This window comes from Salmo salar, chromosome ssa16 (assembly GCF_905237065.1).
Source record: "Salmo salar chromosome ssa16, Ssal_v3.1, whole genome shotgun sequence".
In the NCBI taxonomy this organism is placed as follows: Eukaryota; Metazoa; Chordata; class Actinopteri; order Salmoniformes; family Salmonidae; genus Salmo; species Salmo salar.
The window spans coordinates 33,622,463-33,649,383 of NC_059457.1; the positions used below are offsets into that span (position 1 = coordinate 33,622,463).

The 26,921-nt window shown below is 43.4% G+C and overlaps 1 protein-coding gene across 2 annotated transcripts in view; it reads left to right on the forward strand.

Moving 5' to 3' along the window:
• LOC106573702 (cadherin-13-like) overlaps positions 1 to 26,625 on the forward strand; it is a 706,604-nt gene extending 679,979 nt beyond the window's left edge. For both annotated transcript variants that reach the window (XM_014148993.2, XM_014148994.2), the window contains 2 exons: positions 8,817 to 9,035; positions 24,535 to 26,625. In XM_014148993.2, the coding sequence (XP_014004468.1) occupies positions 8,817 to 9,035; positions 24,535 to 24,542 (227 nt within the window). In that variant the 3' untranslated portion in view covers positions 24,543 to 26,625. The remainder of the gene's footprint in view (positions 1 to 8,816; positions 9,036 to 24,534) is intronic.
• Positions 26,626 to 26,921: the final 296 nt, after the last annotated feature.

Sequence of the window (26,921 nt, forward strand, 5' to 3'; positions counted from 1 at the left end):
ACAGTACAATCTCTAGGCTGCTACCTACAGAACAGTACACTCAATTGGCAGCCGTCTACAGAACAGTACACTCACTAGGCTACTACCTACAGAACAGTACACTCACTAGGTTGGTATCTACAGTACAGTTCACTCAATTGGCAGCCGTCTACGGAACAGTACACTCACTAGGCTGCTATCTACAGAAAGGTACACTCACTTGGCTGCTATGTTCAGAACAGTACACTCATTTGGCTGGTACAGGCACTCCCTAGGCTACTATCTACAGAACATTACACTCACTAGGCTGCTATCTACAGAACAGTACACTCACTAGGCTGGTACAGGCACTCCCTAGGCTACTATCTACAGAACAGTACACTCACTAGGCTGCTATGTTCAGAACAGTACACTCATTTGGCTGCTACGTTCAGAACAGTACACTCACTAGGCTGCTATCTACAGAACAATACAATCACTAGGCTGCTATCTACAGTACACTCACTAGGCTGCTACCTACAGAACAGTACACTCACTAGGCTGCCGTCTACAGAACAGTACACTCAGTAGGCTGCTATCTACAGAAAAGTACACTCACTTGGTTGCTACCTACAGATCAGTACAATCACAAGCCTGCTACCTTCAGAACAGTACAATCTCTAGGATGCTATCTACAGAACAGTACACTCACAAGGCTGCTATCTACAGAACAGTACACTCACTAGGCTGGCATCTGCAGAACAGTACACTCACTAGGCTGCTACCTACAGAACAGTACACTCACTAGGCTGCTATGTACAGAAAAGGATACTCTCTAGTTTGCAAAGTACAGAACACTACACTCACAAGGCTTCTATCTACATAACAGTACACTCACTAGGTATGTACAGGCACTCCCTAGGCTGCTACCTACAGAACAGTACACTCAATTGGCAGCCGTCTACAGAGCAGTACACTCACTAGGTTGCTATCTACAGTACAGTACACTCACTAGGCTGCTATGTACAGAAAGGTACACTCACTTGGCTGCTACCTACAGAACAGTACACTCACTAAGCTGCTACGTACAGAACAGTACACTCACTAGGCTGCTATGTTCAGAACAGTACACTCATTTGGCTGCTACGTACAGAACAGTACACTCACTAGGCTGCTATCTACAGAACAATACAATCACTAGGCTGCTATCTACAGAAAAGTGCACTACCTTGGCTGCTACCTACGGAACAGTACACTCACTAGGCTGCTATCTACAGAACAGTTCACTCACTAGGATGCTATCTACAGTACACTCACTTGGCTGCTACCTACAGAACAGTACATTCACTAGGCTGCTATCTACAGAACAGTTCACTCACTAGGCTGCTATCTACAGTACACTCACTTGGCTGCTACCTACAGAACAGTACACTCACTAGGCTGCTATCTACAGAAAAGTACACTCACTTGGCTGCTACCTACAGAATAGTAAACTCACTAGGCTACTATCTACATAACAGTACACTCACGCGGCTGCTATCTTCAGAACAGTACACTCACTAGGCTGCTATCTACATAACAATACAATCACTAGGCTTCTATCTACAGAACAGTACACTCACTAGGCTGCTATATACAGAACAATACAATCACTAGGCTTCTATCTACAGAAAAGTACACTCTTTGGCTGCTACCTACAGAACAGTAAACTCACTAGGCTACTATCTACATAACAGTACACTCACACGGCTGCTATCTTCAGAACAGTACACTCACTAGGCTGCTATCTACAGAACAATACAATCACTAGGCTTCTATCTACAGAACAGTACACTCACTAGGCTGCTATCTACAGAACAATACAATCACTAGGCTTCTATCTACAGAACAGTACAGTCACTAGGCTTCTACCTACAGAACAGTACACTCACTAGGCTGCTATCTACAGAACAATACAATCACTAGGCTTCTATCTACAGAACAGTACACTCACTAGGCTTCTACCTACAGAACAGTACACTCACTAGGCTGCTATCTACAGAACAATACAATCACTAGGCTTCTATCTACAGAACAGTACACTCACTAGGCTTCTACCTACAGAACAGTACACTCACTAGGCTGCTACGTACAGAACAGTACACAAACTAGGCTGCTATCTACAGAACACTCACTAGGCTGCTAACTACAAGACAGTACTCTCACTAGGCTGCCATCTGCAGAACAGTACACTCACTAGGCTGCTATCTACAGAAAAGTACACTCACTTGGCTGCTACCTACAGAACAGTACACTCACTAGGCTGCTATCTACAGAACAGTACACTCACTAGGCTTCTACCTACAGAACAGGACACTCACTAGGCTGCTATCTACAGAACAATACAATAACTAGGCTTCTATCTACAGAACAGTACACTCAATTGGCAGCCGTCTACAGAACAGTACACTCACTAGGTTGCTATCTACAGTACAGTTCACTCACTAGGCTGCTATCTACAGAAAAGTACACTCACTAGGCTTCTACCTACAGAACAGTACACTCACTAGGCTGCTACGTACAGAAGAGTTCACTCACTAGGCTGCTACCTACAAAACAGTACTCTCACTAGGCTGCCATCTGCAGAACAGTACACTCACTAGGCTGCCATCTACAGAACAGTACACTCACTAGGCTGCTATCTACAGAACAGGACTGTCACTAGGCTGCTACCTACAGAACAGTACACTCACTAGGCTGCTATCTACAGAACAGTACACTCACTAGGCTGCAACTTAGAGAACAATACAATCACAAGGCTGCTACCTACAGAACAGTACAATCTCTAGGCTGCTACCTACAGAACAGTACACTCAATTGGCAGCCGTCTACAGAACAGTACACTCACTAGGCTACTACCTACAGAACAGTACACTCACTAGGTTGCTATCTACAGTACAGTTCACTCAATTGGCAGCCGTCTACGGAACAGTACACTCACTAGGCTGCTATCTACAGAAAGGTACACTCACTTGGCTGCTATGTTCAGAACAGTACACTCATTTGGCTGGTACAGGCACTCCCTAGGCTACTATCTACAGAACATTACACTCACTAGGCTGCTATCTACAGAACAGTACACTCACTAGGCTGGTACAGGCACTCCCTAGGCTACTATCTACAGAACAGTACACTCACTAGGCTGCTATGTTCAGAACAGTACACTCATTTGGCTGCTACGTTCAGAACAGTACACTCACTAGACTGCTATCTACAGAACAATACAATCACTAGGCTGCTATCTACAGTACACTCACTAGACTGCTATCTACAGAACAGTACACTTACTAGGCTGCTGTCTACAGAACAGTACACTCACTTGGCTGCTATCTACAGAAAAGTACACTCAGCAGGCTGCTATCTACAGTACACTCACTTGGCTGCTACCTACAGAACAGTACACTCACCAGGCTGCCATCTGCAGAACAGTAAACTCACTAGGCTGCTATCTACAGAACGTTCACTCACTAGGCTGCTATCTACAGAACAGTACACTCACTAGGCTGCAATCTACAGTACACTCACTAGGCTGCTACCTACAGAACAGTACACTCACTAGGCTGCCGTCTACAGAACAGTACACTCAGTAGGCTGCTATCTACAGAAAAGTACACTCACTTGGTTGCTACCTACAGATCAGTACAATCACAAGCCTGCTATCTACAGAACAGTACACTCACAAGGCTGCTATCTACAGAACAGTACACTCACTAGGCTGGCATCTGCAGAACAGTACACTCACTAGGCTGCTACCTACAGAACAGTACACTCACTAGGCTGCTATGTACAGAAAAGGATACTCTCTAGTTTGCAAAGTACAGAACACTACACTCACAAGGCTTCTATCTACATAACAGTACACACACTAGGTATGTACAGGCACTCCCTAGGCTGCTACCTACAGAACAGTACACTCAATTGGCAGCCGTCTACAGAACAGTACACTCACTAGGTTGCTATCTACAGTACAGTACACTCACTAGGCTGCTATGTACAGAAAGGTACACTCACTTGGCTGCTACCTACAGAACAGTACACTCACTAAGCTGCTACGTACAGAACAGTACACTCACTAGGCTGCTATGTTCAGAACAGTACACTCATTTGGCTGCTACGTACAGAACAGTACACTCACTAGGCTGCTATCTACAGAACAATACAATCACTAGGCTGCTATCTACAGAAAAGTGCACTACCTTGGCTGCTACCTACGGAACAGTACACTCACTAGGCTGCTATCTACAGAACAGTTCACTCACTAGGATGCTATCTACAGTACACTCACTTGGCTGCTACCTACAGAACAGTACACTCACTAGGCTGCTATCTACAGAAAAGTACACTCACTTGGCTGCTACCTACAGAACAGTAAACTCACTAGGCTACTATCTACATAACAGTACACTCACGCGGCTGCTATCTTCAGAACAGTACACTCACTAGGCTGCTATCTACAGAACAATACAATCACTAGGCTTCTATCTACAGAACAGTACACTCACTAGGCTGCTATATACAGAACAATACAATCACTAGGCTTCTATCTACAGAACAGTACACTCACTAGGCTTCTACCTACAGAACAGTACACTCACTAGGCTGCTATCTACTGAACAGTACACTCACTAGGCTGCTACGTATAGAACAGTACACAAACTAGGCTGCTACCTACAGAACAGTACACTCACTAGGCTGCTATCTACAGAACAATACAATCACTAGGCTTCTATCTACAGAACAGTACAGTCACTAGCCTTCTACCTACAGAACAGTACACTCACTAGGCTGCTATCTACAGAACAATACCATCACTAGGCTTCTATCTACAGAACAGTACACTCACTAGGCTTCTACCTACAGAACAGTACACTCACTAGGCTGCTACGTACAGAACAGTACACAAACTAGGCTGCTATCTACAGAACACTCACTAGGCTGCTACCTACAAGACAGTACACTCTCTCGGCTGCTACCTAAGAAACAGTACTCTCACTAGGCTGCCATCTGCAGAACAGTACACTCACTAGGCTGCTATCTACAGAAAAGTACACTCACTTTGCTGCTACCTACAGAACAGTACACTCACTAGGCTGCTATCTACAGAACAGGACTGTCACTAGGCTGCTACCTACAGAACAGTACACTCACTATGCTGCTATCTACAGAACAGTACACTCACTAGGCTGCAACTTAGAGAACAATACAATCACAAGGCTGCTACCTACAGAACAGTACAATCTCTAAGCTGCTACCTACAGAACAGTACACTCACTAGGCTGCTATCTACAGAACAGTACACTCAATTGGCAGCCGTCTACAGAACAGTACACTCACTAGGCTGCTACCTACAGAACAGTACACTCACTAGGTTGCTATCTACAGTACAGTTCACTCACTAGGCTGCTATCTACAGAAAGGTACACTCACTTGGCTGCTATGTTCAGAACAGTACACTCATTTGGCTGCTACGTACAGAACAGTACACTCACTAGGCTGGTACAGGCACTCCCTAGGCTACTATCTACAGAACAGTACACTCACTAGGCTGCTATCTACAGAACAGTACACTCACTAGGCTGGTACAGGCACTCCCTAGGCTACTATCTACAGAAGAGTACACTCACTAGGCTGCTATGTTCAGAACAGTACACTCATTTGGCTGCTACGTTCAGAACAGTACACTCACTAGGCTGCTATCTACAGAACAATGCAATCACTAGGCTGCTATCTACAGAACAATACAATCACTAGGCTGCTATCTACAGTACACTCACTAGACTGCTACCTACAGAACAGTACACTCACTAGGCTGCTGTCTACAGAACAGTACACTCACTTGGCTGCTACCTACAGAACAGTACAATCACAAGGCTGCTACCTACAGAACAGTACACTCACTGGGCTGCTGTCTACTGAACAGTAAATTCACTAGGCTGTTAAAGATACTCCCTAGGCTGCTATCTACAAAACAATTAACTCACTAAGCTGCTATCTACAGAACAGTACACTCACTTGGCTGCCATCTACAGAACAGTACACTCACTAGGCTGCTGTCTATAGAACATAACACTCATTAGGGTGCTACATACAGAACAGTAAACTCACTAGACTGCTACGTACAGAGCAATACACTCACTAGGCTGCTATCTACAGAACAATACACTCACTAGGCTGCTATCTACAGAACAGTACAATCACTAGGCTGATATCTACTGAACAGTACACTCACTAGACTGCTATCTACAGAAAAGTACACTCACTTGGCTGCTACCTACAGAACAGTACACTCACTAGGCTGCCATCTACAGAACAGTACACTCACTAGGCAGCTACGTACAGAATAGTACACTCATTAGGCTGCTACGTACATAACAGTACACTCACTAGGCTGCTATCTACAGAACAGGACACTCACTAGGCTGGTACAGACACTCCCTAGGTTGCTATCTACAGAACAGTACACTCACTAGGCTGCTACCTACAGAACAGTACACTCACTAGGCTGCTATCTACAGAACAGTACACTCACTAGGCTGCAACCTACAGAACAGTACACTCATACGGCTGCTACCTACAGAAAAGTACAATCACTAGGCTGCTATCTACAGAACAGTACACTCACTAGGCTGCAACCTACAGAACAGTACACTCATACGGCTGCTACCTACAGAAAAGTACAATCACTAGGCTGCTACGTACAGCACAGTACACTCCCTAGGCTACTATCTACAGAACAGTACACTCACGAGGCTTTTACCTACTGAACAGTACACTCACTTGGCTGCTACGTACATAACAGTACACTCACTAGGCTTCTAACTACAGCACAGCACACTCTCTAGGCTGGTACAGGCACTCCCTAGGCTGCTACCTACAGAACAGTGCACTCCCTAGGTTTTTATCTACAGAACAGTACACTCACATGGCTGCTATCTTCAGAACAGTACACTCACTAGGCTGCTACCTACTGCTACAGGCAGTCCCGGCCAATGTTTCATTATGGGTATAGTGGGGTTATTAAGGGTCATGTGAGAAGGCTTATCATTATAAGCATGCTAGAGGGGTCTATCATCCGTACATTAATACACAAACATTTGTTGGGGTGAGGGGGGTGGGGGGGGGGGGTCAATTCGAATTGAAGACAGTCAGTTCAGGAAGTGATTTGAATTAAAAATGTACACTTGGAAAAATGTCTGAAATAAACTGAGATGTCATTGAAAAAGATGTTTAACATTTTTTGTGATTACATTGGAATTTGACCCCAAGTCGAGTGTGTGCGTGCTTATGAATCTATATTAATTTATCTCTTGCCTGTACAATTTTCATGTTTGTTGAGTATGGCATGTCCACCAGCATGATAGTATCAAAACATAATTAGCTTGTCAGTTAACCTGTTGGGGTGTAGGGGGCAGTATTTTCACGGTCCGGATGAAAAACTACTCTGGCCCAGAAACTAGAATATGCATATTATTAGTAGATTTCGATAGAAAACACTCTGAGGTTTCTAAAACTGTTTGAATTGTGTCAAGGCAAAAACCTGAGAAAAATCCAAGCAGGAAGTGGAAAGTCTGAGAATTGTAGTTCTTCTTTTGATTCTCTATCAAAACTACAGTGTCTGTGGAGTGACGTTGCACTTCCTAAGGCTTCCATTGGCTGTCAACAGCCTTCAGAAAGTGGTTTGAGCATTCTCCTGTCACTGGGCAGATAATAGGAGCTCAATTACTGAGTGGACTGCCTGGCAACAAAGGGATTGGATATGCGTGGTCACGCGAGCGAGCCGTTCCTTCTTTTTCTTCTTGAATGAATATGCTATTATCCTGTTGGAAAATTATCGCAATGTTACGTTAAAAATACCATAAAGATAGATTTTAAACAGCATTTGACATGCTTCTAAGTACGTTAATTGAAAATGTTGACTTTTCGTTTCTGGTACCGCGTTCGCGCTGTATGCCTTTGGATAGTGACCTGAACGCACGAACAAAACGGAGGTATTTAGACATGAATATGGAGTATTTCGAACAAAAACAACATTTCTTGTGAAAGTAGCTGTCCTGGGAATGCATTCTGACGAAGATCAGCATAGGTAAGACAATATTTGTAATACTAATTCTGAGTTTAGGTTGCCCCGAACTTGGCGGGTGTCTGTATAACTCGCTATGATGGCTGAGCTATGTACTCAGAATATTGAAAAATTTGCTTTCTCCGTAAAGCTATTTTAAAATCTGACACAGCGGTTGCATCCAGGAGTAGTCTATAATTCTTTAAATAATTGTTATATATTTTGTCAGCGTTTATGATGAATATTTTAGTAAATTGATGTGCACATTCACCGGAAGTTTTGGTGGGAATACATTTTCTGAACATCACGCGCCAATGTAAAATGCTGTTTTTGAATATAAATATGAACTTTATCGAACAAAACATACATGTATTGTGTAACATAATGTCCTATGAGTGTCATCTGATGAAGATCGTCAAAGGTTAGTACTTCATTTAGCTGTGTTTTGGGTTTTATTGACACATGTCCTTGCTTGGAAAATGGCTGTGTGATTATTTTTGTCTATGTACTCTCCTAACATAATCTAATGTTTTGCTTTCGCTGTAAAGCCTTTTTGAAATCGGACAATGTGGTTACATCAAGGAGAAGTGTATCTTTAAAATGGTGTAAAATAGTTGTATGTTTGAGAAAGTTGAATTATGACATTTTGTTGTTTTTGAATTTGCCGCCCTGATATTTCACTGGCTGTGTCCCGCAGGTGGGACGCTAGCGTCCCACGTAGCCCATAGAAGTTAACCTCATTGCCTGGTATATGTTTCAGACACACATGCTCAGATCATGCTGCTACAGAATATGAAGAGGGCCAACTACCAGCTGCCTCTGGTGGTGACAGACTCTGGCCTGCCCCCGCTCTCCAACAGCACCGAGATCAAGGTCCAGGTGTGCACCTGTAAGAAAAACAGAATGGACTGCAGTGGTGCTGGCTCTGTACGCTCCAACCTGATGTTGCTGCTGGGACTAGTCCTGCTCTCCCTACTCTGTGAGTATATAGTAACTCTAGGCCTGCTCTCCCTACTCTGTGAGTATATAGTAACTCTAGGCCTGCTCTCCCTACTCTGTGAGTATATAGTAATGCTAGGCCTGCTCTCCCTACTCTGTGAGTATATAGTAACTCTAGGCCTGCTCTCCCTACTCTGTGAGTATATAGTAACGCTAGGCCTGCTCTCCCTACTCTGTGAGTATATAGTAACTCTAGGCTTGCTCTACCTACTCTGTGAGTGTAAGTGTTACGTACACCTCTTGGAGGAGGGACCGCAACACCCCGCTACATCTCAACTCCCCATGGAGTGAAAAAAAGTATGTGAAGGTAGGTGCGGGGAATAATGACAGATGCAGAGAAAAATACCATTTACAGGGAATTTATTTTTCCTAACACACAGTAATGTAGGGAACCAAAGCAAAGAAGTTAAAAGTTAAGGAATCCCCTCTCCTACCTTACCTGCCTTCCTACTTCTAACCTACCCTTCAGCACCACCTGGTGCACTAACCGAAATACAGGGGGTGGTCCGCCCAGGTCTTACCTAGTGTGCGTAGACAGATTACATTTTTATGCATTATGTATGCCCGCAGGCCTCTTGCCTAAACACTCCCAAGGTGCGTTCCCCTCCCCCCTGAAGGAGCAGCTACAAAATAATATTTAAAAAAAAACGTTCACTGACCGCCACAACAACCAACACAGGACATAAAAAGTAGCTCTCTGACGAATGAATGCTGGCTTTTATCAAGCAGGAGAAGGAGTTGGTAATTGAAGAAACAGCTGTATCCGCTGACGAGGGGTAGGGGTCAGAGCTCTAATCAGCGATGGGGCCGACCAATCTGATGCTTTAGGAATCCAGAAGCCATTTCCTGAAATAGACACATACAAACCCACAACAACACAGAAACTGGAACATAACAATAAGGTAACTCTAGTCCTGCTCTACATACTCTGTGAGTATACTGCAGTTCTAAGGGGTAACGAGCTCTACAGGTTGAACTGAAACTTCGCTCAATAGGTGAAACCTCCAGTAAAGTGTTACAGTCCCTAAAAATGAAATTAATTCAGATGACGTCCACCTCATACTTTTTAGTAGGTCTATAGCACATCTGAATGGAGGCTTAACAAACACCCCATACTGTCATGATGATAGAGATGTAGTGATGCTAGTTTGTAGGGTGTTCACCCATAAAATTATTAATTAATTCAAGGTTTATACAAATATGTCCATTCAATAGAAAATTCAATAACAAAAACAATAGTTCAAACCCCATGTCTCTACCATACAGTGCATTTGGAAAGTAATCAGACCCCTTGACTTGTTCCACATTTTGTTACGTTACAGCCTTATTCTAAAATGGATAAAGTATTTTTTTCCTCGTCATTCTACACACAATTTTTTTTATTTTTTTTATTTCACCTTTAGTTAACCAGGTAGGCAAGTTGAGAACAAGTTCTCATTTACAATTGCGAACTGGCCAAGATAAAGCAAAGCAGTTCGACAACATACAACAACACAGAGTTACACATGGAGTAAAACAAACATACAGTCAATAATACAGTATAAAAATAAGTCTATATACAATGTGAGCAAATGAGGTGAGATAAGGGAGGTAAAGGCAAAAAGGCCATGGTGGCAAAGTAAATACAATATACCAAGTAAAACACTGGAATGGTAGATTTGTAGTAGAAGAAAGTGCAAAGTAGAAATAGAAATAATGGGGTGGATAGGAGCAAAATAAATAAATAAATACAGTAGGGGAAGAGGTAGTTGTTTGGGCTAAATTACAGATGGGCTATGTACAGGTGCAGTGATCTGTGAGCTGCTCTGACAACTGGTGCTTAAAGCTAGTGAGGGAGATAAGTGTTTCCAGTTTCAGAGATTTTTGTAGTTCATTCCAGTCATTGGCAGCAGAGAACTGGAAGGAGAGACGGCCAAAGGAGGAATTGGCTTTGGGGGTGACCAGAGAGATATACCTGCTGGAGCGCGTACTACAGGTGTGTGCTGCTATGGTGACCAGCGAGCGGAGATAAGGGGGGACTTTACCTAGCAGGGTCTTGTAGATGACCTGGAGCCAGTGGGTTTGGCGACGAGTATGAAGTGAGGGCCAGCCAACGAGAGCGTACAGGTCGCAGTGGTGGGTAGTATATGGGGCTTTGGTGACAAAACAGATGGCACTGTGATAGACTGCATCCAGTTTGTTGAGTAGGGTATTGGAGGCTATTTTGTAAATGACATCACCGAAGTCGAGGATCGGTAGGATGGTCAGTTTTACGAGGGTATGTTTGGCAGCATGAGTGAAGGATGCTTTGTTGCGAAATAGGAAGCCAATTCTAGATTTAACTTTTTGATTGGAGATGTTTGATGTGAGTCTGGAAGGAGAGTTTACAGTCTAACCAGACACCTAGGAATTTGTAGTTGTCCACATATTCTAAGTCAGAACCGTCCAGAGTAGTGATGCTGGACTGGCGGGCAGGTGCAGGCAGCGATCGGTTGAAGAGCATGTATTTAGTTTGACTTGTATTTAAGAGCAGTTGGAGGCCACGGAAGGAGAGTTGTATGGCATTGAAGCTCGTCTGGAGGGTAGTTAACACAGTGTCCAAAGAATGGCCAGAAGTATACAGAATGGTGTCATCTGCGTAGAGGTGGATCAGAGACTCACCCGCAGCAAGAGCGACATCATTGATGTATACAGAGAAAAGAGTTGGCCCAGGAATTGAACCCTGTGGCACCCCCATAGAGACTGACAGAGGTCCGGACAACAGGCCCTCTGATTTGACACACTGAACTCTATCAGAGAAGTAGTTGGTGAACCAGGCGAGGCAATCATTTGTGAAACCAAGGCTATTGAGTCTGCCAATGAGGATGTGGTGATTGACAGAGTCGAAGGCTTTGGCCAGGTCAATGAATACGGCAGCACAGTATTGGTTCTTATCGATGGTGGTTACGATATCGTTTAGGACCTTGAGCGTGGCTGAGGTGCACCCATGACCAGCTCTGAAACCAGATTGCATAGCAGAGAAGGTGCGGTGGGATTCGAAATGGTTGGTAATCTGTTTGTTGACTTGGCTTTCGAAGACCTTAGAAAGGCAGGGTAGGATAGATATAGGTCTGTAGCAGTTTGGGTCAAGAGTGTCCCCTCCTTTGAAGAGGGGGATGACAGCAGCTGCTTTCCAATCTTTGGGAATCTCAGATGACACGAAAGAGAGATTGAACAGGCTAGTAATAGGGGTTGCAACAATTTCGGCAGATAACTTTAGAAAGAAAGGGTCCAGATTGTCTAGCCCGGCTTATTTGTAGGGGTCCAGATTTTGCAGCTCTTTCAGAACATCAGCTGAATGGATTTGGGAGAAGGAGAAATGGGGAAGGCTTGGGCGAGTAGCTGTGGGGGGTGCAGTGCTGTTGACTGCGGTAGGGGTAGGCAGGTGGAAACCATGGCCAGCCGTAGAAAAATGCTTATTGAAATTCTCAATTATAGTGGTTTTATCGGTGGTGATAGAGTTTCCTATCCTCAGTACAGTGGGCAGCTGGGAGGAGGTGTTCTTATTCTCCATGGACTTTACAGTGTCCCAGAACTTTTTTGAGTTTGTGTTGCAGGAAGCACATTTCTGCTTGAAAAAGCTAGCCTTGGCATTTCTAACTGCCTGTATATATTGGTTTCTAACTTCCCTGAAAAGTTGCATATCACGGGGGCTGTTCGATGCTAATGCAGAACGACACAGGATGTTTTTGTGTTGGTTAAGGACAGTCAGGTTTGGAGAGAACCAAGGGCTACATCTGTTCCTGGTTCTAAATTTCTTGAATGGGGCATGCTTATTTAAGATGGAGAGGAAGGCATTTTTTTAAATAACCAGGCATCCTCTACTGATGGGATGAGGTCAATATCCTTCCAGGATACCCGGGCCAGGTCGATTAGAAAGGCTTGCTCGCTGAAATGTTTCAGGGAGCTTTTGACAGTGATGAGTGGAAGTCGTTTGACCGCTGACCCATTATGGATGCAGGCAATGAGGCAGTGATCGCTGAGATCTTGGTTGAAAACAGCAGAGGTGTATTTAGAGGGCAAGTTGGTTAGGATGATATCTATGAGGGTGCCGGTGTTTACGGCTTTGGGGTGGTACCTGGTGGGTTCATTAATCATTTGTATGAGATTGAGGGCATCAAGCTTGGATTGTAGGATGGCTGGGGTGTTAAGCATGTCCCAGTTTAGGTCACCTAGCTGCACGAGCTCTGAAGATAGATGGGGGGCAATCAGTTCACATATGGTGTCCAGAGCACAGCTGGGGGCCGAGGGTGGTCTATAGCAGGCGGCAACTGTGAGAGACTTGTTTTTAGAGAGATGGATTTTTAAAAGTAGAAGTTCAAATTGTTTGGGTACAGACCTGGATAGTAGGACAGAACTCGGCAGGCTATCTCTGCAGTAGATTGCAACACCGCCCCCTTTGGCCGTTCTATCTTGTCTGAAAATGTTGTAGTTAGGGATGAAGATTTCAGAGTTTTTGGTGGACTTCCTAAGCCAGGATTCAGACACAGCTAGGTCATCCGGGTTGGCAGAGTGTGCTAAAGCAGTGAATAAAACAAACTTAGGGAGGAGGCTTCTAATGTTAACATGCATGAAACCAAGGCTATTACGGTTACAGAAGTCATCAAAAGAGAGCGCCTGGGGAATAGGAGTGGAGCTAGGCACTGCAGGGCCTGGATTCACCTCTACATCACCAGAGGGACAGAGGAGGAGGAGGATAAGGGTATGGCTAAAAGCTATGAGGATTGGTCGTCTGTGACGTCCGGAATAGAGAGTAAAAGGAGCAGGTTTCTGGGGGCGATAATATAGCTTCAAGGTATAATGTGCAGACAAAGGTATGGTAGGATGTGAATACAGTGGAGGTAAACCTAGGCATTGAGTGATGATGAGAGAGATATTGAAACATCATTGAAACCAGAAGATGTCATAGCATGTGTGGGTGGAGGAACTGAAAGGTTGGATAAGGTATAATGAGCAGGGCTAGAGGCTCTACAGTGAAATAAGCCAATAAACACTAACCAGAACAGCAATGGACAAGGCATATTGACATTAAGGAGAGGCATGCTTAGCCGAGTGATCAAAGGGTCCAGTGAGAATTAGACAGCTAGCCGAGCCATAGGTAGCAAGCTGGTAGAAGATGGAGGGAGGTCTGTTTTTAGCCACCTCGTGCGTTTCCGTCTGTAGATTAGTGGGGTTCCGTGTGGTGGGGGGACCAGTTCAATTGGCAAAATAGTTATAGTTATAGTGTCCCAAGAAAATTGTCCGATAGACCTATTCAGATAGCAGCCGATAAGACAGCTAACGATTAGCGGGCCGCAGATGGGCGTTCAGGTTACGTCGCGACGGAGGGGCCAGTTGGATAACTCCCTCGGTCAGATAACGTCGGTAGTCCAGTCGTGAAGGCCCGATGGGGCTCCGCATCGGCAGTAAAACGGGTCCGGATAGGTGATTGTAGCCCAGGAGTGGCTGATGGAACTCTTCAGCTGGCTATCTCCGGAATAATTTATGTTAGCTCCGGGACCGACGTTTGCCAATAGTCACTCAGGTAGCAGCTAGCTAGCTGCAAGATCCAGGTGTAAATGTCCAGAGCCTGCGGTAGAAATCCGGGGATATGGAGAGAGAATAGGTCCGGTATGCTCTGGTCTGAGTCGCGCTGTACAAAACTGCCGATAGCTTTTCGAGCTAATGGATAGCTGATGACCGCTAACCGTGGCTAGCTGAACTCCAAGGTTAGCCAGTGAACTGGCTAACCTCTGGCTAGCTTCTGTTGTGGATTTCAGATTTGAGGTAAATAATACTTTTTTTTTTAATTGGTGAGGCGGGTTGTAGGAGAGTGTTTTGAGGTTGAGTTTTTAGGGAAAAAATATGTAAAAAGATATGCGAAGAAAATATGTAAATATATATATACACAGGACACGACTAGAGGAGGACAAAGGACGTCTGACTGCTATGCCATCTTGGATAAGGAGAACAATACCCCATAATGACAAGCAAAAACATGTTTTTATATGTTTTTACAAATTTAGACAACATAAAAAACTGAAATATGACATTTACATAAGTATTCAGACCCTTTACTCAGTACTTTGTCGAAGCACCTTTGGCAGCGATTACAGCCTTGAGTCTTCTTGGATATGATGCTACAAGCTTGGCACACCTGTACTTAGGGAGTTTCTCCCATTCTTCTCTGCAGATTGTCTCAAGATCTGTCAGGTTGGATGGGGAGCGTTGCTGCATAGCTATTTTCAGATCTCTCCAGAGATGTTTGATCAGGTTCAAATCCGGGCTCTGGCTGGGTCACTCAAGGACATTTAGAGACATGTCCCAAAGCCACTCCTGTGTTGTCATGAATGTGTGCTTAGGGTTGTTGTCCTGTTGGAAGGTGAACCTTTGCCCCAGTCTGAGGACCTGAACGCTCTGGAAAAGGTCAAGGATCTCTCTGTGCTTTGCTGTGCTGTGCTGACTAGTTTCCCAGTCCCTGCTGCTGAAAAACATCTCCACCGCATGATTCTGCCACCACCATGGTTCACCGTAGGGATGGTGCCAGGTTCCTCTAGACGTGACGCTTGGCATTCAGGCCAAAGAGATCAATCTTGGTTTTATCAGACCAGATAATCTTGTTTCTCATGGTCTGAGAGTCTTTAGGTGCCTTTTGGAAAACTCCAAGCGGGCTGTCATGTGCCTTTAACTGAGAAGAGGGTTCCGTCTGGCCACTACCATAAAGGCCTGATTGGTGGAGTGCTGCAGAGATTGTTGTCCTTCTGGAAGGTTCTCCCATCTCCACAGAGGAACTCTAGAGCTCTGTCGGAGTGACCATTGGGTTCTTGGTCTCCCTGACCAAGGCCCTTCTTCCCCGATTGCTCAGTTTGACTAGGCGGCCAGCTCTAGGAAGTGTCTTCATGGTTCCAAACTTCTTCCATTTAAGAATGATGGAGGCCACTGTGTTCTTGGGGACCTTCAATGCTGCAGAATATTTTTGGTACCCTTCCCCAGATCCTTCGAGCTCATGGCTTGGTTTTTGCTCTGACATGCACTGTCAAATATGGGACCTTATATAGACAGGTGTGTGCCTTTCCAAATCATGTCCAATCAATTGAATTTAACACAGGTGGACTCCAAACAAGTTGTAGAAAGAATGATCAATGGAAACAGGATGCACCTGAGCTCAATTTCGAGTCTCATAGCAAAGGGTCTGAATACCTATGTAAATAAGGTATTTCTGTTTTTAATGTTTTATAAATTTGCTAACATTTCTAAGAACCTGTTTTTGCTTTGTCATTATAAGGTATTGCGTGTAGATTGCAGAGAATTTTTGTTTATCTAATAAATTTTAGAATAAGGCTGTAACGTAACAAAATGTGGAAATAGTCAAGGGGTCTGAATATTTTCCGAAGGCACTGTATTTAGCAAAGATGGGATAGGTCTACATTTAGTTATTTTGTTTCTGTAAGCTGTTTAACAAACTATAACTGATTAACAGCCAATGGTAGAATCACTCAACACTATGATCAAAGGAGAGCGAATCAAGCAGGTTTCTGATGTTAAATATCTTGGGATCATTTTAGACTCTAAACATAAGTTTGATAAACATGCAAAAAACATCCGCAGAACAGTGAAAGCAAGTCATCTGTTATAAGTTAATAAGAAACCCTCTGATACTGCACTTTTGTTTTTACACACAATACTAATTTTACAATTATCCTACTGCATGACAACATGGACACAGAATCACTCTACAATAGAGCCTTGAAAATTCTAGACAAAAAGCCGATAAGGCACCATCACTGCAATGTGCTAAGGACACATAATTTGTTTAGTTTTGACAGTACATTTATCGATGTGATTTTGATTTTTAATGCTTGTGTGGACTCGTGCCACAATCACTCTGTAACTTAGTGACAATATTGCAATCTACAGGTACATGCACTCGGGGGCACTAGCAGTAACTGTAGAATTCTAATGTGCAGGGTTTGCTATTGCTCAGTCAACAATCTGTGTGAAAAGAGTTCGACTCTGGAACTTGCTTCCGGATGACATTAAGAATTGGCAAAATCTCAATGAGTTTAAACATAAAGTAAAAATCACTTATAGACCTCCTAATATGGTTTCTGGAAACGGATAATGACAGGTTCTGAACTAGAGGACAATGACGATTCTCCATCGGCCTGGGTTTTTAAGACGTGGCTTGGCTTGGTTTGGGTCTATGTTTGTGAAACTGCATGTTTAGTATGTATTTTTTGCTGTTTTTGTTTGTTGTTGTTTATGTATGTGTGCATGTATGTATATAAATGTTGTATATTGCAATGTGTCAATGTTATTGCTGTCACGTCTGTCTGAAGATGAAGGAGACCAAGGCGCAGCGTGTGTATCGTTCCACATTTTATTATAACTGTGAAACTATGCAAGACATACAAATAAACAAAACAACAAACCATGACGACGAGGTGCAACATACACTTACTCAAAATAATCTCCCACAAAACCTAGTGGGAAAAACAACAACTTAAATATGATCCCCAATTAGAGACAATGATGACCAGCTGCCTCTAATTGGAGATCATCCCAAAAAACAACAACATAGAAATACAGAAACTAGAACCCCACATAGAAATACAGAAACTAGACAAAACCCCCAACATAGAAAAAAGAAACTAGAACCAACATAGACATAAATAAACTAGACCAAACCCCCTGTCACGCCCTGACCTACGCTACCATAGAAAATAAAAGCTTTCTATGGTCAGGACGTGACAATTGCATCTGTCCCTACTCAAATAAATGAAATGAAACATTGGAATTGGAGTTGATTCCAAGGCAATACATAAAAGGCAATAAATACAGAACTTGAAGCAACCACATATTTAGCCATGGAGCACGTTCTGATTGGCCGGTCAGGGGACAAGCCTCGACACACCCACAACTTGTTTATTCATCAAAACCCAGCCCTTTCGAGCCAATACCGGCATCTGCACCAATAACTGTGCTTATGAAAATAGCTAAAATATTTCTGACACACCCGCGAACTTATAGCACTACCCCCCAGCGCTTAGATTGACCGTTGCATTAGGTTTGACCATTGCATTAGGTTTGACCATTGCATTAGGTTTGTTAAAATAAAGTCTATAATGTTCTTAAACTATTAAACCATAGAAGTAAACAACAGCATTTATGTTGACTCCACATTCCTCTGCCTTTACCCAGACAGGCGATAATATCTGGGCTTGTTGAGGGTGATAAGCTGCTGCTGCTAATATCGACATGCCCTGGGTAGTATACGCATTCATGAAATCTCAAACATCTTTGCAGTTACTTTTAGGCATGTTCCCAGCATCTCTTCTGTTTTTTTATGATGTTTCTGTGTTTCCCCCACTGTTAGTCTGGCATCCCCTGCTACAGCCAGGAGCTTCCCAGGGACTCCTTTTGGGAGCTCAAGCTGTATATCTCATTTATACCATTAGCGATAAAATGTATAATTTACTCCTCGATTGGGAATGGGAGGCATAATGGAGATCTAACAGCCAGTCTATATAGATGCCTATCCTGTGTTCAGAGGGGGATTGGGGCTGAGCTGGTGTTATGGCTGAGTTCTGTGCAGTGTTCGGCAGGAGAGGAGCCAGAGGAGGGAGGCGACGGGGTAATCTGTAATTCAACACACAGTGGAGCCATTGAGAGTGTTGAGCCTAAGACACCCACAGTTCTGATCATACCAAGCAGCCACTCATTCTCTCTCTCTACCTCACATCTCTCTCGCTCTCTTTTTCTCTCTCAATCCCTCATCTCTCTCTCTCGCGCGCGCTCTCTCTCTCTCTCTCTCTCACTTCCCCTTCTCTCTCTGTTTTTCTTCTTCTTTATCACTCATTCACCCTTTGTCTCTATCTATCTCTCAACCTCCAGCCATCCCTGGTTACAATCACTATCTCTTTTCTTAATCTCTTCATTTTCTCTACATCTTACTCACACTCCCTTTGGGTATGTATCTATCCATCTGTCCCCTCTCTGTCTACTTTTCACTCTGTTTCTCTAGAGTGTTGAGCCTAAGACACCCACAGTTCTGATCATACCAAGCATCTCTCTCTCTCTCTCTCTCTCTCTCTCTCTCTCTCTCTCTCTCTCTCTCTCTCTCTCTCTCTCTCTCTCTCTCTCTCTCTCTCTCTCTCTCTCTCTCTCTCTCTCTCTCTCTCTCTCTCTCTCTCTCTCTCTCTCTCTCTCTCTCTCTCTCTCTCTCTCTCTCTCTCTCTCTCTCTCTCTCTCTCTCTCTCTCTCTCTCTCTCTCTCTCTCTCTCTCTCTCTCTGTGTGTGTGTGTGTTCTATATGCTAGATGAGCAGTACTTTGTCATCAGTGGTCCCTGTGGAAATCAGTCTGTGTATGTGCACAGTGAATGTTAATTGGGTGGATTGTGAAATGCTCCTCCTTTGATCTGGCATTCATTATGACACACCATACTGTATTGATAAACTCTGGCATTCATTATGACACACCATACTGTACTGATAGACTCTGGCATTCATTATGACACACCATACTGTATTGATAAACTCTGGCATTCATTAAGACACACCGTACTGTACTGATAGATTCTGGCATTCATTATGACACACCATACTGCACTGATAGACTGGCATTTATTAACCAACCATGTATCTCAGCTAGGACTCCAAGCGTGTCCTTTCATTGGTCAACACCATAGCTGAATGGGGTGTGTTATGTGGAGCTGCAGACAGACAGTAAGTCCTCAGCAGCAGGCACTGCAGCATATTATTCAGCTGAGCCGTGCAGCATGGAGAGACAGGTAGTGATATATAGAGGGAGGCAATCTTTGTCTGTGTGCCCAGTGGGAGCTGGTGAGAGAAGAGAGCTGGGCCACAGAGGTCCCCTCTGTATCAGAGTCAGTACAGCGATACACACACAGAGAGATTACTTTTGTCAGGGCACATCAGCCTGACCCAGGCTCAACCACTCAGGGACAGATAGAGAGGAGAAAGGTGTGAGGAGATTAGACACGAGTCATACACACGCACGTACACACACAATTTCATACGATACGGGACTTCTGTCTAACACCCACTCTCTCCCATCCATATGTACGTACATGTACCTTCACATAGACAGACACACATTCTAAAGACACACTTTCAGAACATGTGCACATGTACTTTCTGCATTTACATTAACATTGCGACTCTCTGCAGGCCTTCTATAGCAGGCTATGTGTACTTTAAGAAGGAAAGCTCTTAAACACTGAGTGGGTGGTGGAGGTTGCTGTAAGTCAACCAGAGAGGACTGCACTCAACCTAAGGAGAGACGTTGCTCCATCAATCTTCCTCACTGGGCAGCAGGCTCCAAAGTGACTGTGTCTCTGCCCAGCCCCACAGAAAAAATCCATGTCCACATGTACCCTCCTGATCCTTTTCAAGGATAAAGAACTCCGGTGGTGTTACTTTTACACACTCTTAAATGATGTATGTAAGCCTCTGGGACAGAGGCGATGTTGAGAGAACACAGATATTCTACTGTAGCATTTACTGCTGCTAAATTACTGGCTGAATCCTGGCTTAGTCAGCCCCTGTTGATGTGTGAGCCTCTACGGTGTGATCGACGTGTAGCAGGACTTTACCACAGACTCAAAACTCATTAGACACAAAATCCCACTTGTATTTATGCTGCTTTAACTCTGACAACAGAGTCTAACTGGGCTTACAGTGGATTTCATATGTCAAAGAACACATAGATGTAGCTGGTGTATGTTTTCTATGTTCTTGTGTTGTGGATCAAATTCTCTGGATGGTGCTTACTGTTTGCAATTTAATAACAAAATAAGGGCCATTGTTAGTAGCATTTTAATAAATGTAGTATAGCTATTTTGTTGAGGAAATGCTCTAAATAAGATTGGAAACCCAATTTGCCAGTGTGGCAGAGATGACCACAGTGCCCCCTATCTCCCTGTCAGTGAATGGCCTGACAGAAAGACAGAGTGTGTATGTATTATCTCTCTCCAGCAGGTTCTGTCAGGTCTAAAATGGAAGTCTAGCATCATGTGATGTTGGGGCTGTAAGAGCTGTTGGATGGACAGGAGCATGTAAATATATAGTAGTTTTTCGCATGAGCGCTGTGGGCACCACTGGCTTTTTAAGATGAATAGGTTTTTATGTATTAAGCTTATGAGGAAAACACATGTGAGCGGAGGTGATAACGTGAAAGGCATGGGTGAACGAGCGGCTGCAGTATTAAACAAGTTGACATTTCCTCTCCCACTCCCATTGGGCTGTCTCAAGGCTCAGTCAACCTCCTGCAATCTCCTCTATGCAGTCTATGCAGAATCACCAGCCCAGCACCACAGTCCAACACTGCCTGTTTTCCAACCTAACAGAGTTGCTGGATGGTGTGCTATAGCAGTATAATGTTGACTGCATTGGGACACATTCACAATGATGCTCCTTTTATTAGCTATCAGTTAAAGGTTGATGAGGATCTTTAGGGGATATTTTACATGTATTCCCTGTGTGGGTGTATTGTTGTTAGTGTTTGTCTCAGAGGCCAAGCTGAGCTCTGTGGGATTTTATAAGCGGCTAGAGATCTGATAAAAGACTGGCTGACGAATATCAGAGAGAAAACGCAATTCATCCACAAATAAGGGAATATACCCAGGCAGACTCCCTGCCTTAGTCTGCCAACAACAATTCCTTCACAGTGATGTTTAAATCCACTTTCCTGCCCAAACAGCCACTTTGCTCTGCTCTAATCCACTCAGTTACAGGAGCAGATTATTTAGGAGAAGGAGAAATGGGATCCTCCTCCTCCTCCTTGGTAATATTCCTAATTCCTCCTTTAATCCCTTTGTTCTAATTTAATAGGCATGACATTACCTGGCTGATAAACTCTCACCCTCTTACCCTGACATTGTTCTCCAATGTCATGTTTTATACTGTGTCTAGTCTAGTCATGCCTGTATTACTGGATGATGGCACTTTGAGAACTATTTCATGTTTGGCAAAGAATCATTTGAAGAGCACTGATTTTCTTTTCATGCTATCAAATGTTTTATTTGAGTTGGTTCTAGTTTTGTCAGAACTACTCTCGTTGATGCCATAATGGGAAGCAAAGAGTGACAGTGAGAGTTGATGCTATATGATTATATGTTCAAAAGGCAAACTTTGCATTCCTCCTACTCTTCAGAAATGTAGCAGATATTGGATATGGCTAACCATATGCTGTGAGACTTGTCTCCTGATATATTGACATTGAGAATGAGATGAAGATGGAGGAGAGCAGGGTAAATCCATGGGCAGGCAGGGAGGATGGTAATTCTGCTGGACTGGAGTTTACGAGGGCAGCCCTCCTGTGAGCTATCACATTTGCCTCAACTCCAGCTGACTCCTGCCAGAAGCACTTTCACCCAATTAAGGTGATGGTGATTAGATCAAACAGCCCTCTGTCTCCCTGTATCCCTCTCTGCCTCCTCCCCTGTCCCTTTCTCCCTCTCTCTCTTGCTCTCTCCATCTCCCCCCCGTCTCTCTCTCTTTCTTTCTCCGTCATTCCCTCCTCGTCTCGTCATTCCCTCCTCGTCTCAGCCTCTCCAGGTACAGCAGGTGTGATGGTCACATTTCCTTCCCCATTCTCACTCAGGTGGGTGGGAGAGAGGGAAGGAAGGGTCTCTTTATCCGCTCTTTGCTGGACTTCATTGCCTCCATGTGAGAGCTGAGGTGAATTGATCTATCTGTGTATTTTCATGTTTCAGGCCATGAGTTTTTAGCCAGAGGGGGAACAATTGGTATGTTTCAAGGCCTGCATGCATGAATAAAGGTTCCCAGAGTCTCATTACATTTTCAAAACCTATCTCACGCAGCTCCAGAGTGTTGTTCAACTTATATTTCCTTTTCAGAATCCCTTACACCTACACAATAGAAAAGAGGGCCAGTGGAAAACAACAACTGTGAGAATAAAAAAATCAATAGTACCTCCCATTAGATATTCCCCCCCATTGAATCAGGCACACTTCGATTGCTCCGAAAAATGTTAAGTCTACGGGCCAATTCATTTCAGAATGTCTCACAAAATTACATTTCACATTTCTCAAAAGTACTCTCTAATCTTACGTGAGACAGAGGAGGAAAGACAGAAAAAGAGAAAGACAGATATCACATAAAATAAAACAGAAAAGTCTTAAATCAACCCCGAAAATATTAAACAAAGAAAAGGAAGCTGTAGACAGCTGTAGCTGCAGTCAGAATACATATGAAGCTGACTAAATGTGCCATATGCTCAATTTAACAAGGAAAGTAATAGTAGTGTGATCATGTAAATTTATATACTTGATACTTCTTATGAACTTCTTATACACTGCATGCATTGTACTAGTAGATCTCAAAAGGAAAACCTACATAAACCTAAACCCTTACGCTGCATTTGTTCTTGGACTGACAGCTCAAGACTCACAGGTCTTCAGTAAAAGTCAGGAAATGTTATCTCTTTCTTTGTATCAGATATAAAATGCCTCTTCTATGGGCTAAAGAAATTGCCTTTTTAATGTCCCCCCATTCACATAGCAGATCTGTGTAGCATATAGACCATGAGCAACACAGCTTCTCTGCGGCAGAGCGAGAGCTTGTCTCCACTTTCAACAGGAACGACACGCACACTTCTACACGGAGTCGTGAGCTCAGGAAGGATCAGTCCTATGGTCCTGAAGGGTCTGTTCTTTCTGTCCGGACAGGACTGAAAAACAACCACACTCATACAGTGGCACAGTATATGTCATAATGGAGAAACAGAAAGAGACAGAAAGAGAGAAACCGATATGGAGAGATATGGAGAGAGTTCTGAGTACAGCCTGCGGTGACAGCATAGAGGAAAGGAGACTAGCCCAGAGGAGAGGGATGGAAGAGAGAGTCAGGCAGATGGATTGATAATATCTCACATTTCATATTGCGGTGTGTATGTGTGTCTGTGTGTGAGGAAAGGTACAGTATATACTGATAGCACTATCTGTAACAACCTGTGTATTAAAAGTTATCATGCTGTAATCTGATTTATATCATTGTAAGATATGTATGATACCTTTACTACTCTACTTGTATGTAACTCTTCATAAGTGACCCTGTGTAGATATAAAGGTACCAGGCTGCGATACATGTTTTTTTCTGCTGGTTTTCGGAAGTGTGGGATACATTACCACTATAGAAAATACATATATATTGTCCCATTCAACTGGGACATGGCAGAGGAGGACGTGTCATTGTCAAGCCCGGAGATGTTTCCATGTCCAGCTAAAAAGACAGATCATTGCGTTTCTAAATTCTGTCTAAATCTAGAACCAAGGCTGTGTATTTCAATCTTCTATGTCCTCTCCATCCTGAATCTTTAATGTAGGATGCCTATCACCTGTCTTGTGTAATTGATTGCAACTGATCTGTGTTGAAGATACCCTTAACTATCTGTTTATCTTTCTCTTCTTCTCTTCTCTTTTTCTATTCTCTCCTTTAAGGCCTGTAAATTGTGCTGAAATCTACTGTAGTCTACATGCAACACTGAAGAGAAACAACATATCTCCCCTACGTGACCAAGCCTAAGGAAAGAGAAGACCTCTCACCATAACGACAACAACTAGCAAACAATTTAAAAAACACAGTTCAGACTGGACCTCTGTGGTACTGAGCTTCTTGGGTGTTCCAACGATATCTCACCCATCCGTGGCCCCAGGCTCCCCACCAGGTTTTAGTTACCCCCCTTCATCTCTACCTCACCCGTCTCTATGTCCATTACCGACCCTAGCTCTGTTCCCCCTCACCTGAACAGTTGTCGTTGCCCCTGGTCTTCCCTTGCCCGTCCCTCTCCCACTCCTTGCCTGTCTCCTCCCGCCATCGCTGTGTTGTCATGGACACCACCGCCTAAATGGACTCTTTCGCTGGGCAAGGAAACACTGCATAGTCTGAGTTACTGGATACTGGAAGGGGAAAAGCATTTACTTTTTGATGTATTACTTTATTTTATCTTGTTTCCTACTGTAATGAGAGACAAGAGCCAGTTTTTGTCTGCAGTGGTTGTGGTCTCTGTGGGCAAGATGGTAGCCATAAGCCTTCTCAAGTCAGAAGTTTCTGGAGTCTTTTTTTATTTATTTTGTTTCTATTGCATTAGTTGTCATGGAGTGGAAAACAATATCTTTATAGAATAGTGTGAAACTTTTAAAAAAGTACACTATATATATATTATTTTTTACCATTGTACAAATATATTAATTCACTTATGTACTTGGACTGAAGGCTCTTGAATTACCCTTACAGAAGAAAAAAAACTGAAACCTTTTTGTGGACTTTAGGCACTATTTCTAATGCTGTCGATGTGTTTCCTATTTTTTATGTAAATCAATTTTTGGGGTTGGAACCAAAATAAAAAAATATTCAATCGTTTCATTCGGAACAGAACCATTTTTCTTTTGTCCCATTCCACTGTTCCGACCTGCAAAATAAAGTTCTGTACCGGTTCAAACCCCAAAAAAGTAACAATTTATATCGTTCCTTTTCTGATGATTTTTTTTACATTCAGCTCAACATTAAATTACTTCACCAATCAGGGCGTATAGAGCAGCTTGCTATGCGTGAGATGCGACAGAAATTTTGTGGCCGCTTCTTGGCTTCAGCGGCCTTTGTGACCTTGAGGACGTTGAACCTCACGGTCTTGCTCAGTGGTCAGCACTCTCTGATGGTAACAATGTGGCTTGAAGCATTGAGCATCTTAATATGACATGCATTATCTGAATTAGGCCCACAGAATTATACCTGCGAGGGATCGGCTTCAATGGAGGAACTTTGAACATCTTTGAACTTTAGAGAGTTGGCTTAACGTTGGACCAGAGCTAGCTACCAGAATTAAAAACCATACCTTTTGTAGTTAATAAATCCAATGTGAAACATGACAAATATAATATCCTTAACTAGCATTGAAAAAGGGAATCCCTTCTTTTCTAATTTAAAATCCCTCCCTAATTTCTGAATCATGCTTATAATGTCAGTAGGCTACAGTAGTGGGAGGGGCAGGTAGCCTGTGCACACACTGGCAAAGATTTTCAGCTGGCAAAGATGTTCAACTGGCAGGGAGACGCTGGAATACGTTTCTGAGTGACAGAGTGAGGGCTTTGCATAGGCGCTTTGTTGCATTTACACCGAAAAAAATGCCCGGAATGTAAAGGAACGTTGTTAACTGGTTGCCATGCTTTTCAAATTACGGTTCTGTCATTTGATCACTTTCGTTCCCTGTTCTGATTCTGTTCCTTGAAACCTGAACCGGTTCCAACCCCCGATCTGGAGTTTTAATTTGCTTTGAAGATTGGCAATCTGTCTGCCTTGTGTTTCATGGTCTTGTTTCACTACCACTAGAACCCCCCCCCGGAGTCACACAAAGAGGTCAAGGAAAGCTATTGAATTGGTGGTTTGTTTTTTGCGCTCGTAAAAAAAAAAAGTGTGTATGGTTCATGTGGAAGACCCCATGATTCATGATAAAGCAAAGAAAAATATGATATTTTGAATGAGTTATGTCTGTCTTTTGCACTAATTTAATAAAGCTGTTACTGTAATTCCCATCACTATACATGTTATTGTTTGTGTGAGCCCCATTGATTGACTTACAGGGCTAGTAAGTGTGTTTGCCAACTGGTTTTGAGAGCAAAATGGAGACTCAAGGTCACTGGCGTACCACACACCCCCGCAGCCCCCGCAATGCGGAGGGGCCCACATATTTTTTTTAAAATATGGTTTCTGGGCCGTTAGAGGTCGCCCCATAGAAAAACATGTAGCTTTTAAGCAAATTCTCTGCAATTCTACACATTTTTCCATGGACAGAAAAAACATTTTGCCTTTTTAAAATGTATTTCATGCA